Below are 15,031 nucleotides of genomic sequence, written 5' to 3'. Positions count from 1 at the left end.
AGAGAAAATCAGTCTGGTGCTGCTCCATAAAAGCTTGATTTCTTCAGGAAAATTGTCACGGAAACATTTACAGTTGGCAGACGGAGCTTGGCAAATTTCATCAGACAGATCTTTAATGACTGCACATTCTCTATGGCAACTCAACTGGCAACAACAAAAAATATTTGCAAAGAAAAAGCAACAAAACAAAAACAAAACCCATGATCCCGATGATATGACCCTGACATTATGAAGCATACAAGGAGGACTACGCGAGGAGCCGTGCATTATAAAGCTTTAATACACAATGTGGTGTTCCTCCACAAAGTGCATTAAAACTGTATAACGCACGGCTCCGAGTAGTTTAATCCGCCGGTCACACAAACTGAAACTGTTCATGGCCTGTTTTTTTTAAGTCAGGGGCAGGAGTTATTTTATGTTTTAAGCTGTTTTACCTGAAACTAGTTCCAACTCAAATGTTGGTCGTTACTATGGAAACAGCTGCAGTGGAGTGATATTTGGTGCGTTCATGTGGTCCTCGGGAACTCGCGCGAATGACTTCCCCAGTTGGGAAATGCACGTGAACACTCGCCCACTGGGGAAAACGACTGGGGAACTTGGGTCAAAACAAGCTTCCCGACTTGCTGCGGAAATCAGTTGACTTGTTCTTTTATTGTCTAATATGAACTTTTTAAGTTAAACACTGCTACGTTCTTGAGTTTAGTGTCATCAATGCAAGGAAAAAGCAAATTTACGCAATATTTTTAAAACTAACAAACTAACGTTTAGCTTTTGAGACGCTAACAACACATTTAAATGATTAGCTCAGCTAAGCACTAATCAATGATAAAAGACCGTTTTTATTTGATTACATCGAAATCCCCACTTTCCCACATAAAAACCACATGAACACAAACCAACTGGAGGCAATGACGTCACATCTCGGGAAAACGATCTATTCTATTGGTGCGTTCATGTGGACTGGTGTGCTCGTTTTCCCAAGATGTGACATCATTTTCCCCAGTTGGTTTGTGTTCATGTGGTTTTCATGTGGGAAAGTGGGGATTTTGATGTAATTGATTGACTAGCTAAATGATTAGCTGAGCTAATAATTTAAATGTGTTAGCATCTCAAAAGCTCAAAAATCACGTAAATTTACTTTTTGCTAACGTTGATGTCAGGCATTTCACTCGCAATTTTGTTACTACGAGGATGACGACAGCTAACACTAAACTAAAAAAAAGCAGTAGTGTTTAACTAAAAAGCTGACATTAGACGATAAAAGAACAAATCAGCTGATTTTCGCAGTCACGTGCGGAAGTCGGGAAGCTCGCTTTGAATGCAGCATAACTGCGCATTATATAGTTTAACGCACACCAGTTAGCCAATCAGAATTGAGTATTCACCCAACCCATGGTATAACGTGAAAGGCTTATGGCTGGCCAGGAAACAGGTTGTTTCAGTTCTAGTCATATGTGTGCTCAGACATTGTGGATATTTATATGAGCAATATCAATCCTCTTGTTTTCCTCAGCTTCTCCAGCTGTGGAGCTCTACATCACATCGCAAAAAATATTTATATCCATGTTACCCTTTTTATAATACTTATCCTTTCATCTAAATAATTTATTTAACCCCACTCTCCTCTCTCCTCTCTCCCTCTCCATCCTTCCCCTCTGTGTGCAGGTGACAGTGATAAATTGCCTGTTGCGTGTGTAATCCATCTCTGCGTATCCCACACCTGAACACACACTCTCTGGGATGCCCTCTTGCTCCACCCGTCCTCCCCCCCGTTTTCCCCACAGTCTCCTTCCATCCCAAGGTTAGTGAGGCTCACTGGGGACAAGCCGCGGAGGTAAAGATGTGGCGACAACATGTGGTGTGCACAGGTGCATGTATGTACTCTTGTAACAGTGCAACGCTCTGTCGTAGTTTATTTTGAGGGGGTCAGAAGATAATTAAAACAAAAGGCAATTTTGTAATGAGGTATTCTTCAACAAAAAAAAAACTAATGTCATATTTTGTCAGTTAGTATATATTAGCTATAAAGTTATTTAGTATGGAACAGTATATTAGTTTAAAAAATCTAGCACTACTTTACTATACATTCAGTACAAAATATTTGAAACGTTCTAAACTTTTAGAGGAGTAAAAAAGAACCTAAAAAGCTTCAGTAACTTCCACATACACTATTGTTTGTACCCTTGTGTTTACTGCTTGAGTCAAACCTCAGTCTCTCCAATCACATATGCAGCAAACTCACAATGCACCTTTCTTAAATGGCATTGTTCATTCTGATTTGAACTACTCTTACTTTATTTGTATATATAAATAGATAAGAGATGTAAAACAAGTATTTTTGCTGCCAACCCCAAATCTGGATAAATTAAGTTAGAGTTGGTGCAGTCTTTGATAATCACAGAGTCCAACCTTACTCTGGAGCTTAAAGTAAAAACTAAGAATATAAGAGTGGCACTCAAAAACCTGCTGCAGTTATAATTCATCCTCTGACCGCTTTTTGTTCAGGTCTGAGACAAGGCCAGGAGAAAAAAACACTCCAAAACAGAATCAAAATGAGCAGTAGTCATACTCAGATATCTGTTTTAGTGTTGTCTTTATTCTCTGGCTTTAAACAAAAATAGAGACAGATTTAGTCAAACCGCTGGTACTATTTTCATATATTTCATATAATACATTATTGAAGGGTCCTACAAACCACACATACATGTTCATACTGTGGAGAGTCCTAATTCAACTTCTGACTCCTGCGAATGATAGAAATATCATAGAAAAACATTACTGTCTACGATGTGCAATGATGGCAGAGATTTGCCATTATAAAACACACATAATACATTTAAAGTCAAGTTTAAAATAATTGCAGACACAACAGCAGCAGATTCACCTCAGCAATAGAAAAGTAATAGGACAGACTGAGCAACATTAGGGGTCTTATTCACCTCCCCGATGGCACAGGGCACAAAAGAACTCTTGTACACATTTTTCTTGGCAGAGGGAAGTCGGACAGTGCATGGCTATCATCAGTGATCTTATTGCTCTATGATCTTATGACTGAGACACTGTGTTGCTTTACTGTGATGCTGAGACAAATTAGTTGCCTGTGATTTGACTTCTGTTTAAAGTAAGATTGTTATATTATTGTATCTCTGACACCTAGACTCGAAACTACTGTACATGCATCCGCTCCTTTTTCATACAGACTCCACTTCACTCCAAAGCAGAGCCTCACCAGATCCCTGTTTGAAGATAGACCTTTAAATTAAAATAGGAAAAAATATGCCTCTCTCTGTGTAATGCTTATGTAGCTTTACAGTCAATAGAAGATCACGTTAAACAACAAAAAGCATTTGAAAGAGTTTAAATCGAGGCCTGGAGACTCCATCTGCCCAAGGTAATTGGAAAGTTTAACAGCTACAGGCTATTCTCTCTGACTGATTGAAGCGCAGAGTGGAAACAAACAACCAATTTACTTCTTCACTCCTTCCTTTTCTTTCTCTCTCTCTCTCTCTCTCTCTCTCTCTCTCTCTGCAGCACCCCCACACAGTACATAAATGCTCTTTCAATCTGTCTCAGGATTTGCAGCCCATATAAATTTGACTACTTGCTTCCACACCCTATTAATCCTCCACTTTTATTCTTTCCATCTTACCGGTGCCACTTTTGTCTCACACTTCCCTTTGACAAGTTCACACAGACACTGAGGAGAGGCTGTTGAAATGCTGGATAAGAACTGTGAGTCAGTGATCCAGTTGTGACGTCTGTGGAGCTCTATATCTGTCTTTACTTTCATGTAGAGAAACTTAAAGATAAAGTTTGTGAGAATATTCATATTCTTTTTACTGAGAAGTTGTTTATGATTACTTTTTCCCCCTTTTTGTTGTATTGAAGTTTGACAGGCATCCCAAGGCGCTGCACTGTACTCATTATTCTTTCACTCCATACTTGGTGGTGGTGGTGAGTTACTATTGTAGCTACAGCTGATGGTAGTGAGGCTGCCAATCTGTGACATCAACACCTCAGACCACGACCAACACACTGGTGAAATCAAATGTCTTGTTCAAGGGCACAATGAGGGGATTCACGCTGCCAACTTCACGATTATAATTGGTAAGCCCAATCACTGCCAAAAAGCCAGCAGAGTCCTATACTCGGGATTGCAGGTTTCTAATGACTAAAACTATAAGACACAGAATGTCTTTTTTTGCAGCAGCATCTTAGAACAGTATGCACTTTAAAGAAATAATCTAGTAATTGATACACAAGCATCAGTGAGCATGTTGTGCCCTTGAGCTGCTTTGAAAAGAGGAAGCTGAAATGTCAGTCTTGTTCATGGTCTCACCTCCTGCCCTTTAAACACCGCAACACAATAGACCCACAGTCTACAGCTCCAAATGCTCGCGCAAACCTTTGGCATGACTCAATATCTTCAGCTACACAGCGAGGGCAGGAATGTCTCTAAAAACACAGGCACTCAACTGTCCAGCTTTATATTAGTGCAATAAAAGAGTGAATGCTGCCTTTTAATGCATGCGCTTCAATACTTGCAAGAAAAATGCAGCAAAGCACATTTTTCTCTCATTGAAGTAATCTCTGTATGTGACTCTATCGTTCAAATATTTAACAAAATTAAAAGCATCTTGAACCAGTATACGTCCTGCATATCAGCAAAATATTGTTATTTCTCGCAGAGTTCAGCTGATCGAATCAAATGATCATTTATCGCGGTATAAATAAACATGCCTTGCCTTGAAAAGGAAAGTGCAACCCACTTTGTTGCTTAAAACCACACTGTGTAGCATTTAATAATGTTAAGCACAATAAATAGGATAAAACACAAGTATTGTTAGTATATTTATAACAGATATTTTAATTGCTGAAAAATACCCCCCCCCCCCCCCCCCCCCCCAAAAAAAAAAAAAGTGTTTGCTGTGTGCGTCTCTTCTAAGAACTGACTGGTAATTTTACTGGGAGCGAAGATATCTCCAACTCATCTCAGTGGAGAAGATATTGAGTAAAAGCAGCCAAGTATGAGGTTTAAATAGAATATGTCCACTTCCAAATCCATTCTTTTATTACCCACTGGGTCCAGCTTGTAGTTTTAACAATAGCTTTCTAAAATAATGGTCGAGGCCTCATTCCCAGAAGAAGTCTGTCTGTTGGTCGAAACAAGAGGGGCAAAGAAACACCCAGCACACAATGTTTAAAATACTTTCTTAATTGATTTTTATTGCCTGATATAAGGGCTTTTTAGATCAAATAGAGCATTTGGAAGAGTGAAGGAAGAGTGCCTCGGTTTTTCTTTTCCCTCACAAGTTTGAACACCAAAGAGCACCTTTATCACAGAACAATTATTTGACACAAAGCTCCCGAGCACTTTGAAATTTGGCTTTTCGGATGGTTAAGGCATCACATTCAAAATCCACTCATGGAGACATTTTGGTCACACCAAGTCAACAACACTCACCTTCTCACTTTAGTGACCTTCCCCTCTGAGGTTCAAACTTATCTAGCTTTGTTCAGATAAAGTTCTGGCTTGTGGAGACACATCCCCTGACGCCTGGCTGTCACATAACACATCTACGTATCTCCAGTCTGTCAAATCTCCCAAAAGTGAAGGTGTTAGTGACGAAGCTGCACTTGTGTGAGTGTGCATACTGCTGTCTGGCTTATCTCGGATGTGTAGTTCGCAGTCCCGATATAAACTGTGAGCAGCACGAGTCTTCACACTCCAAGCTGCAGATGGTGCTGAAACTGGAACACTGAGAACTCCATCAACTTACTTCAACTTTACTTTGGCACTAATGACTTTACAAAGTTTCAAAAGTTGGATAAAAATATGAGTGCACTAGCTGAGGTGAAACAGGGTGAGAAATGTGTAAGTCAAAGTAAACAGTGTGACAGCCTTGAAGAGGTGTCAGACAGCGGATCCAGTATTGTCTCCAGCTGATGTGATGTAGTTTCTATGGCAGCTACGAAGCTACAGCCACAGCTACAAGAACTGTAGCTTCATGGTAAGGATGTTGATAGACTAGTGTGGGTTTAATTTCACTGATGGCAGAGGTGCTCAGGGTCATCTGCAATTTTAGACCTCATTTATTTAGAAAAAAGTCATTCATGTTTTAGTAATGCGTTTAAAGGAACAGGCCACCGTTTTTCCATACTGAGATATGTTCTTACCTGAGCTTAGACGAGTTGATGTGTCTGGTCTGTGTGCGTGCGCTCAGTCACGCACAAAGACCAAAGATGTTGTTAGCATTTAGCCTCTCCTCCTCTCCTCTATGGACCCAAAGAAGGGGTGAAGTTAGAAGCGACCAAGCTCTTCCACGTTTTCCCTATTTAAATATGGTTACATGAGTAGTTAAACGATCCAAGTATAGTTACACAAAATCAAACATGTCCATTTTCTCAGCGGATAAAAAGGGGAACTATATTGTCAGGCGTAATAGCACCTGCACGTCCGCTCAGTAATATCTTCACTTTACTGCGCAGACGTCGAAGTGCTCCTAAGGCGTTGTTACGAAATGTTCGATTTTGTGTAACTATATTTGGATTGTGTAACTACTCACGTAACCATAGGGAAGACGTGAAAGAGCTTGGTCACTTCTAACATCATTCCAACAACAACTTTGGTCTTTTTGCGTGACTGAGCGCACACGTAAAGACCAGACAGTAAAGCATCAACTCATCTAAGCTCAGGTAAGAACATATCTCAGTATGGAAAAACAGTGGCCTGTTCCTTAAAGTCAGGTGGGGCGGCACGGTAGCACAGCGGTTAGTGCTCTCGCTTCACAGCTAGAAGGTCCGGGTTCGATTCCCACCAGGGACGGGGCCTTTCTGTGTGGAGTTTGCATGTTCTCCCCGTGTCTGCGTAGGTTTCCTCCGGGTACTCCGGTTTCCCCTACCACTAAAAACATGCACAATAGGCCAGGATGTGTGTGTGTGTGTGAGTGAATGGTGGTGGTCAGAGGGTCCGTTGGCGCAGACGTGTGTAGTCGCGAAAGCGCCTCTGACAGTCTCCCCCAGGGGAAACTGAAGCTACAAACGTAGCTTTCCACCACCGAGTATGGAGTGAATGTACAATTGTCTCATGTAAAGCGCTTTGTGACTATATGTCTGTGAAAGGCGCTGTATAAATAAATATAAATAAAGTTCTAAAAAAAAGGTGTTGGTTGGATATGAGCCTCACACAGTTAAACTTAAAGGGACTATACAGAGTTTAAAAATGTTAAATCAGTATTTTCATCCCCCTACATGTTTCAGCCATGGGTGGCAGTATTGAGTATAAAATGCAACTTGCATCTAGTCTCTTTAAGGAATTTTAGACCCATTTTTAGATCCAGTTTAGTCCTGATATTATCTTAATCTGGGCCTGGCTGTACTATTTATTTTAGTCATCAGCCAATTAGTTGGTATTTATTCATAATTTAATAGACAGTATCATTTAAGAACCTACAGAATTAACTGTAATGAAATATAAGTATAATAAATACAACGGTTAACTATAAAAAAGCAATGTACAACAAAATCAACAAACAAACCATGGTAGATCTATAGCTATTCACAACTTCTCTTTCTCTTTCTTATTGCATATAAGACAAAGTGCAAACTCAAGTGTAGCAAGAGTTCTAAGTGTGCATGAAACTCAACTGGCCAAATTGGCAGGTAGGACTTGTTACTAGCCCAAAGTGTACCTACTTTTGACTTGAGGCCTGCCCTTAACACTGTCTGTCTGCATGTTTGGATTCAGAATCCACATTCTTTGTGGATATTGTTTAGACTGCTCATGGTACATTTACTTTGGGCCCCTATCAGTGAGATAAGCACTCACTGTTAAACATACACTTTATTCCTTATTATAGCCTGAAGTGGACCACTCCTGCAATTTTAGAAAGTAGACATAATAAACGGGAGATAAAAGTAGTATTTATCATCAATGTAGCTTCATTTACCAGTTTTGGTGGCAATACATATCGGGTTAAGGCACTTTTTTTTCTCCATCATGTCTGGATCCTTTGTAAGAAACCATGGACCATAGATGTTTCACTCACTTTGGACAGTGACATTTAGTTGTAGAAGAACTGACACAAAGATACACTGTACAAGAAAGAGTAAAGCCTTCCATTAGAGAGACTGTGTGTCGCCTATACCACTTGCAGAGAGGAGTGCTTCTATCACAGGGCTAACAATACCAGAGTAGTTCAAATCACCACATGAGCCTGGTTCCAGGGGTAAAGCAAATGGGCGTGAAAATGTATTCCAAGACTATAGGAAATCCTCTCTCCATCTGTCTCAGTCACATGACTTTTTTCACGTTATGGGCAGCGATGTCAGGACATATACTGTATTTTGTAATTTCTACAACAACATCCTCATTTTTCATCACTAAGTTGGGACCCATTAATAGAATCACACTGATTACATTTCGAAAAAAAAAAAAAAAAGACATTCACATTGTACAGACTTAACCTGACAAGGGTGATATTGTAAGCTTGGCTCCCCTATATGTGTGATCATGGGCGCGGGCAAAGCTGACATTAACACACAAAGCCACTGAGACACCTTTTGGATTCTGCTTCCATCAGCATCTCTTCCTCCTCCCTCCACAGAATCTGTCCATCCGCACAGTCTGCTGTTATTGATGATGCCACCTCTTTATATGGTAATGCCTTTCACACCTGAGAGGCATAAGAGCGCATGATATCTCTCCCTCAACACCCTCCCTCTATGCTTTACCCCGTCGCTTTAACACAGCGCATCATGGGACCTCAAGAACACCATATATTCTCACCCTCTCCTCGCCCATCACCAACACGCACACAGCGATGAGCCGCCCATTAGCACTGATGAAGATGTGTACGCGCGTCATATCTGTCGCCAAGTTGCTGCCTGGGCAACCACAGCTGCAGCGGTTACCGGGGGGCTACTTCTGCACTGTTGTGGGATCTGTTTATGAGGAAATGGCCAACTAACTACCTCAATGCAGCAGAAAACCCCATCTGAGGAAGATACTGATGCTTTGATGTGCTGTTGTTTCTCCTTTGTAGACTAAAACACCATTAGATGGAATTGACAGCTTTAGAAGGTCTTTGAAAAAAACAAGCTGAGTCAGACACATGGTTTTGTCACTGCTGAGATAATCACAAAACTAATTGAATCCAACAGAATTTTATCTCTACTTTTTAATAGTGAAAGTTTATCTATTTGAAAACATTTCAAGTTAAGGGTGATCTTTACCCTTCCTACAGTCACTACAGACTCATGTCCATTTTAGGCTTTACTTCAGTGCCTGCACATGCGCTGTATACTCCATTTATAAACATAGATACACATGTGCCTGTTGGTTAATGTAAACATAATATAACATGTCTCTGTGACGCTATAAGTAAACGTTGTAATGATAGAAAAAACTAGAAACGAGTAAGTTCAACAAGCAACACTACGAAATGTTTTGCTCCCATAGCATCAGTAATACACAGTCACACACTGACCCACTTCCCTGAGCTGAACTGGACAAACCAAAAACAGATCTATTCATTCATGCTTTGTGAACATAAATACCTCTGACATCTGCATGGACACACACCGCTTGCTAAGGGGACCCTGCACTGGAGCACTCTCTTAAAGTGAGCACAGCTGTGCACCCAGATGTGCATTTGAATCCTATACTTACATTTTGTATGTGAACCACGCCTCTGGCAATGTAACCTGTCGCCTTTGTTTTTCTGTTCAATACATATAAATTATAAGAATGCAAATCTTCTTTATATGCGATACATTTATACTATGTGCAAATAAAGGTTACTGGATGCATCTCGATCTAGCTTCAATCAGTTATGCATGTACGATAGTAGTGTCTGGACTTTCTGCAAGCATGATCTCATTAGAGGTGCAAAACTCAGCAAGAAAAGAAAAAGTATCTGCATGCAGGAGAGGGCATAGTAGCGGAGAGATTATAGCCTCAAAGAAAAGTCACTGTCTGTGCTGCCGCCTAAGGCCCAAAGTAGCTGAGATGATTAGATATTTGTATCAGTGATGCATGTACTGTAGCTGGTTGTGGACGCCTTCACAGAATGACATCAAAGTGACCACATGTGAAGGTCACTGTTAGCATAATATTAGCATTAGGTAAACAGCATTCAGTGCATGTCAGCCATAGGTCAGACAAGTAATACACTGATTCAACGCTGCTGGACTTGAGTTATTTAAAACAGGGTTGGATATTTCATTTACGCTGTGAGGAGGTTACAAAGGTGGCAAAGTCCATTGGGAATAAGTTTAATGTTGACAGGACAGGACACCAGTAGCTAGTCCACAGCATTAAAGCACACAAACAACTCCAGGGAGGGCCGTGCAAAAAGAGCATTTTGTGAAGGAATGGGATTAGTTAAATCTACAAAGACATTACACATATTGCATTGGGCATGTAGGGAAGACAAATTGGTTACTTTACTCAACATAGTAATAGTATGGGCATAGCACGGTATATAAAGGACCCTAGCCCAGAATAACGTCTGACAATTTTGGTAGTATTGCAATAATGTAATGGAAACAGGGCTTCCTTATTAAATAATGGCAATAAAACCTGTTCGGATTCTGATTATTGTCGCATTTTCAGCAATGTACTCATGAGATTTGCACTGTATGTGTAATTTGACATTACATCACCACATGGGAAATCTTAGCCGAACTGAACTGGCTGATACTCAGTTCAATTGTTGTATACCTTCAAAATTATACCAGATTTTGTGAAATAATTTACACTGTATACAAACTTCATTAACCTTATACAGTATGCAACATTTCATCTTCATTGGTTAATGCATAAATAAATGACATGATTAATGATAGTGCCATTCCAGTAGGGCTGCTGGATTATTGAAAAAATAATAATCACGATTATTTTTGTCATAATTGAAATCACGATTATTCAAACGAATATTTGTTGCCTTTAAAAAAAAAGTCTATCTTTATTTTATTTATTTATTAATCAAAACACTACACTACACTTTATGTTTTCTGGACAGTCATAAAAGTACAAATGATTTCAAGAGAGGTCCCTGTTTCACACCTGCCCCCTGCTGGCCAGCCCTCACACCTGTGCAGGTAAACTAAGCAGTGCTGCCTGATGACATCATCACACAGCGCTGTTTGTTTTTATGTCAGGCAAAAGCATGAGCCATGGCACGTGAAAAGCCAAGGGAAAATAATCCTAGCGGTCTGAAATAACGCAAGTCTGCTTTGCAAAAAAAAAAAAGTGAAAAAAAAAAAAAAAAGTGAAAAAAAAGAAGAAGAAAAAAAAAAGTTATAATTGATTTTTTGAGATTATGCTAATTTTGTAATTGTTTACTGTTGTAATCGAAATCGTAATCGAATTTCGATTAATTGCACAGCCCTACATTCCAGGCATATATTTTAAATAGTATGAGACAAAGAATAGAGAAGAATAAACTTGAGTGTGATTTAAAGGTAACTACAGAAGAGAAATTTTAATTGCCCTGACAGACACATCACCAGAAACACTTTAATTAGTATGTGCCCAATGACAGTCCTCATTAACACACAGCCTCCTTTACAATCGTTAAAGGTCATATCCAAAGTCACTAGGTTATAGTTGGTTTCAGTCATCTTGATTATGTGTTGTAGCATTGTGCAATGTTTAGTCCAAATTCTTTCCTAATAGTCGGTGCAAGTCCCAGTTACTGATTGCCTATAACAAATACCGATTTTTTTGGGGGGATACAAGAAGTTAAAGAAAAAAAAAACTTTGCCAATGATCAGTCTTAACTCAAAGTGATTGCATGACATTTCCATGGACTCAAAATGTAGTAGCCATTTTTTATTTGTATTTATTATATAGACTACATTGAGAAGATGTAACCTTAACCCATTCATTTGTTCCCCATGCAAGCCAACTATCATAAGAGAAATGGAAACAAATACAGTTACATAGTGAAATGTTCTTGTTTGTATATATTTTGTTGTTACTCGTTGGCTGTTTCAGAGCTGGTCAAACAAGGGCCGCTTAAATCTTTGTCTGCATGTGATTTATGACAGCAATAACTGTGGTTATTACGCAGTATCACAATGAACAAATAACTAATGACACATTCAATCTTTCAGAGGCAACCAGTAAATCTGAGTCAAATCCAGAAATGCTGCAGTTAGTTTTAAACTCAAAACTACATGTTATTTCTAAATATTCTCAAGCAAGTGGACTCCAGCTGGCATGTGTTGTACCTCATTCTGATCAAAATGTGATAAAAAGATCTTGAAAGAGCACTGGTGAGAATGGTTTGACTTAATCCAAAAAAGCATTGTTGAGTAGTTTCCTGTTAAAGTAATCCTTAGTTGCAGCCATAGCGATAATAGGATTAGTTGATTACCTTGCCGGAGTATGGTCCAGGGATGAGCAGCTTCAGCGCTTGTCGTTTGAGCTCCGTCAGTCTGCCGTTGCAGTTCTCGCACCATATCACTCTCTCGCTGCCGGGGGAGCTGCCACTGCCTGAAGCGGGAGATCCAGTCCCGAATCCAGGGGAACCTCCGAGGGACCCGGGGGATCCTGTGCCGATCCCCGGAGAGATGGTCCCAGGAGATCCAGAGAAAGATCCCGGAGAAGAGATCCCAGAGCCGGGGGACGGGGTGCCTGTGGAGCTCGGCATGGAACCCGCGCCCTCAGGAGCGGGGCGGGAGCGGCTGCCTTCATCATACACTTTACGGTACCAAGTCTCCGGTAAATAAGAGGAAGACTTGGTAGGGGATGTGTCAGGTACCTGTGGGAAAGATATAGTTGTATAAATGTAGGCTACCTAGTAATATTTTCTTTGTGTTATTTACTGCTTTAAGATTATTTATCTTTTCTCACTTTCTATCTGTACTACTATCATATTTTCCCTCCTTGTTCACATCTTACAGATTTATAAGATGAAGGTTGCTGATTGCTGAACCTTGCAGATGCTGAAACCAGAACATTGAAGTGGGCTCCTTTTAATCCCCCTTGAGGTCCTCCAGTTCTCTCTTTCAAAAGGCATTCAATTACATTATTATCAAATTACATGAATATGGACTAAATAAGGTGTGGAAAATGTTTTCTTGAAAAAGCAAAGTAGACACAATTGTGATGCTGTAAAAGAAGGGCCCTCAACAGATTATCTGGGGGCCTGGGGCAAAAGGGGCCCCCGTTCCCCATTTCCAATTATCTTTTAATAGAGAATGGGCTCCTTCATGGGCTCCCCTGGTCCACGAGCCTGGTGAAACTGACCTGGATGCCTGTCCTGTACAAGGGGCAATGAGTGATTCTTACTATAACTAGAAAAACTTGACAATTTAAGAGGATCACTATAACTTTAAAAAAAAAAAAAACATATTTTGGGGGGGAAGGGTTACTGCATGGTGGCTCAGCACAAATTAGGTTATTCCAATTAAGCAATGGGTAATAATAAGCAAAGATGATCCCGTTTAATTATCTCAGTAGGTGAACGGAAACCATAGTGAGGTATAAAAGAAGACTAAATTGACTGATGTAGGTGTGAGGTGAGGACTGCTGTAGATCTTAAAGGTTTATTAATTGGCAGATGTGAGGCAGTATACAGCTCGTGGTGGTGGTGGCAGAAACAAGCAGTGGTCAGGGGCAAAACAGTAAAATATTTCAACAGTGCAAGAAAACAAATCCTGCCACCTACCCCATATTTTCTGCCTCTGCTGTTTCCAGTCCTCTCTTTAGTTCCCGACAGTGAAGTCATGTTGGAGGTGATGATTGGAGAAGGAGATGGGCAAAAACACCCTCCGATTTCCTTCACATTAAAAAATAAATAAAAATACCCGGTATCCTAAATTACACGCCCTTGCAGATGGCTCTCCTCACAGTCTGGTGGTACGCTTCCAAGCGCATGTGGATAACCAGTTAAATCCCCGCTCCTTGTCAAAATTTGTCAAATCCAAAATTGTTTGTTCTCCGTGTTAGGACCGCTCCTCGTCAGCAGCGCGTGGTGTGCGCAATGGGGCTCTGTGCCGAGCAGCGCAGTGGACTGACATCGCGAATCTCTCTCCACTCAGCTTCGGATAAAGTGAGGCTGGACAGGTAAAACCATATCCACGATGAGAGTCATCCAAACAGACCCTGAAACAGACAAGTAGCCTAGTTAAATTAAGCAAACTAACTTGTAAAACGTAACTGCAAGGGATGAGATGATATTATGTTTAACCTTCCAGTGGACTTGTGGATCCTTGCGCTCTTCCATCAGTGCGCAGAGACACAGTTGAGGGGAAGCAGTGGGCTACATCTGGATGAAGGCGGAACTCTCTCCCTTACACTACCGCCAAATCAACACACACACATACAGCATGAACAAACTGCCCTGGTTCACACTTACAGAGAATCACAGTTCTTCTGTTCAACATGGCTGTTCATAATTTATAGATAATAGCCTATATTAGGCTGTAACTCATTAGCCTATCACTAGCCCACCATTATCAATAACTAACAGAATGTTTTATCGTATCAGTGCGATAGGATTGGAGGACGTGCAACTAAAATCAAAGAAAGTGTGCGAACAACAATTAGGCAATCCAAAATAATCTCATTGGGCAACACTGTGGCTTAATTTTCTTTTGAATAGGTGAGGCTCATCATACATTGAATCCAATGTTTCAAGGTCCAATTGAAATTGTTTCTGAAACCCCGTAAATTCACTTGCCTACTTTTTCACCTGCTTTTTACAGATTTCACTGTCTGGTTATTTAAGCCGAGTTTCTAAGTCTCGAGCCTTAGTAGTAGGACTATAGTAGACACACAGTGCCATCTGCTGTAAATATTAGAGCATTGCGAGATACATTGTGGTCGTAAATCTGTTGAGTATGGTGAGTTAATAATAAATACAATTTATTGTCAGTTTACAACAATTTGTTTCTTTCTTATAGGCCTATATTATTATGATAAACCAGAAGCATTGAATCTACTGCACTGCATTGCTTTTAGGCAACACAATGTGTCCGGAGCAGCAGAACCTTATTGCCTCGCTAACGCCAGACTGGT

The 15,031-nt window shown here is 40.3% G+C and overlaps 1 protein-coding gene across 2 annotated transcripts in view; it reads right to left on the bottom strand.

Annotated features, from left to right (window-relative positions):
- Window positions 1-14,141, bottom strand: part of kif26ba (kinesin family member 26Ba) — a 90,953-nt gene extending 76,812 nt beyond the window's left edge. For both annotated transcript variants that reach the window (XM_079555354.1, XM_079555355.1), the window contains exons 1-2: window positions 13,680-14,141; window positions 12,384-12,770 (exon numbers count right to left, since the gene is read on the bottom strand). In XM_079555354.1, coding sequence (XP_079411480.1) covers window positions 12,384-12,770; window positions 13,680-13,739 — 447 coding nt within the window. In that variant the 5' untranslated portion in view covers window positions 13,740-14,141. The remainder of the gene's footprint in view (window positions 1-12,383; window positions 12,771-13,679) is intronic.
- Between the last annotated feature and the right edge of the window lie 890 nt (window positions 14,142-15,031).

The sequence above is a fragment of the Gobius niger genome (assembly GCF_951799975.1).
Source record: "Gobius niger genome assembly, chromosome: 4".
In the NCBI taxonomy this organism is placed as follows: domain Eukaryota; kingdom Metazoa; phylum Chordata; class Actinopteri; order Gobiiformes; family Gobiidae; genus Gobius; species Gobius niger.
The sequence above is the reverse complement of the archived record's forward strand: the minus strand, read 5'-3'. Positions and strand labels throughout refer to the sequence as shown.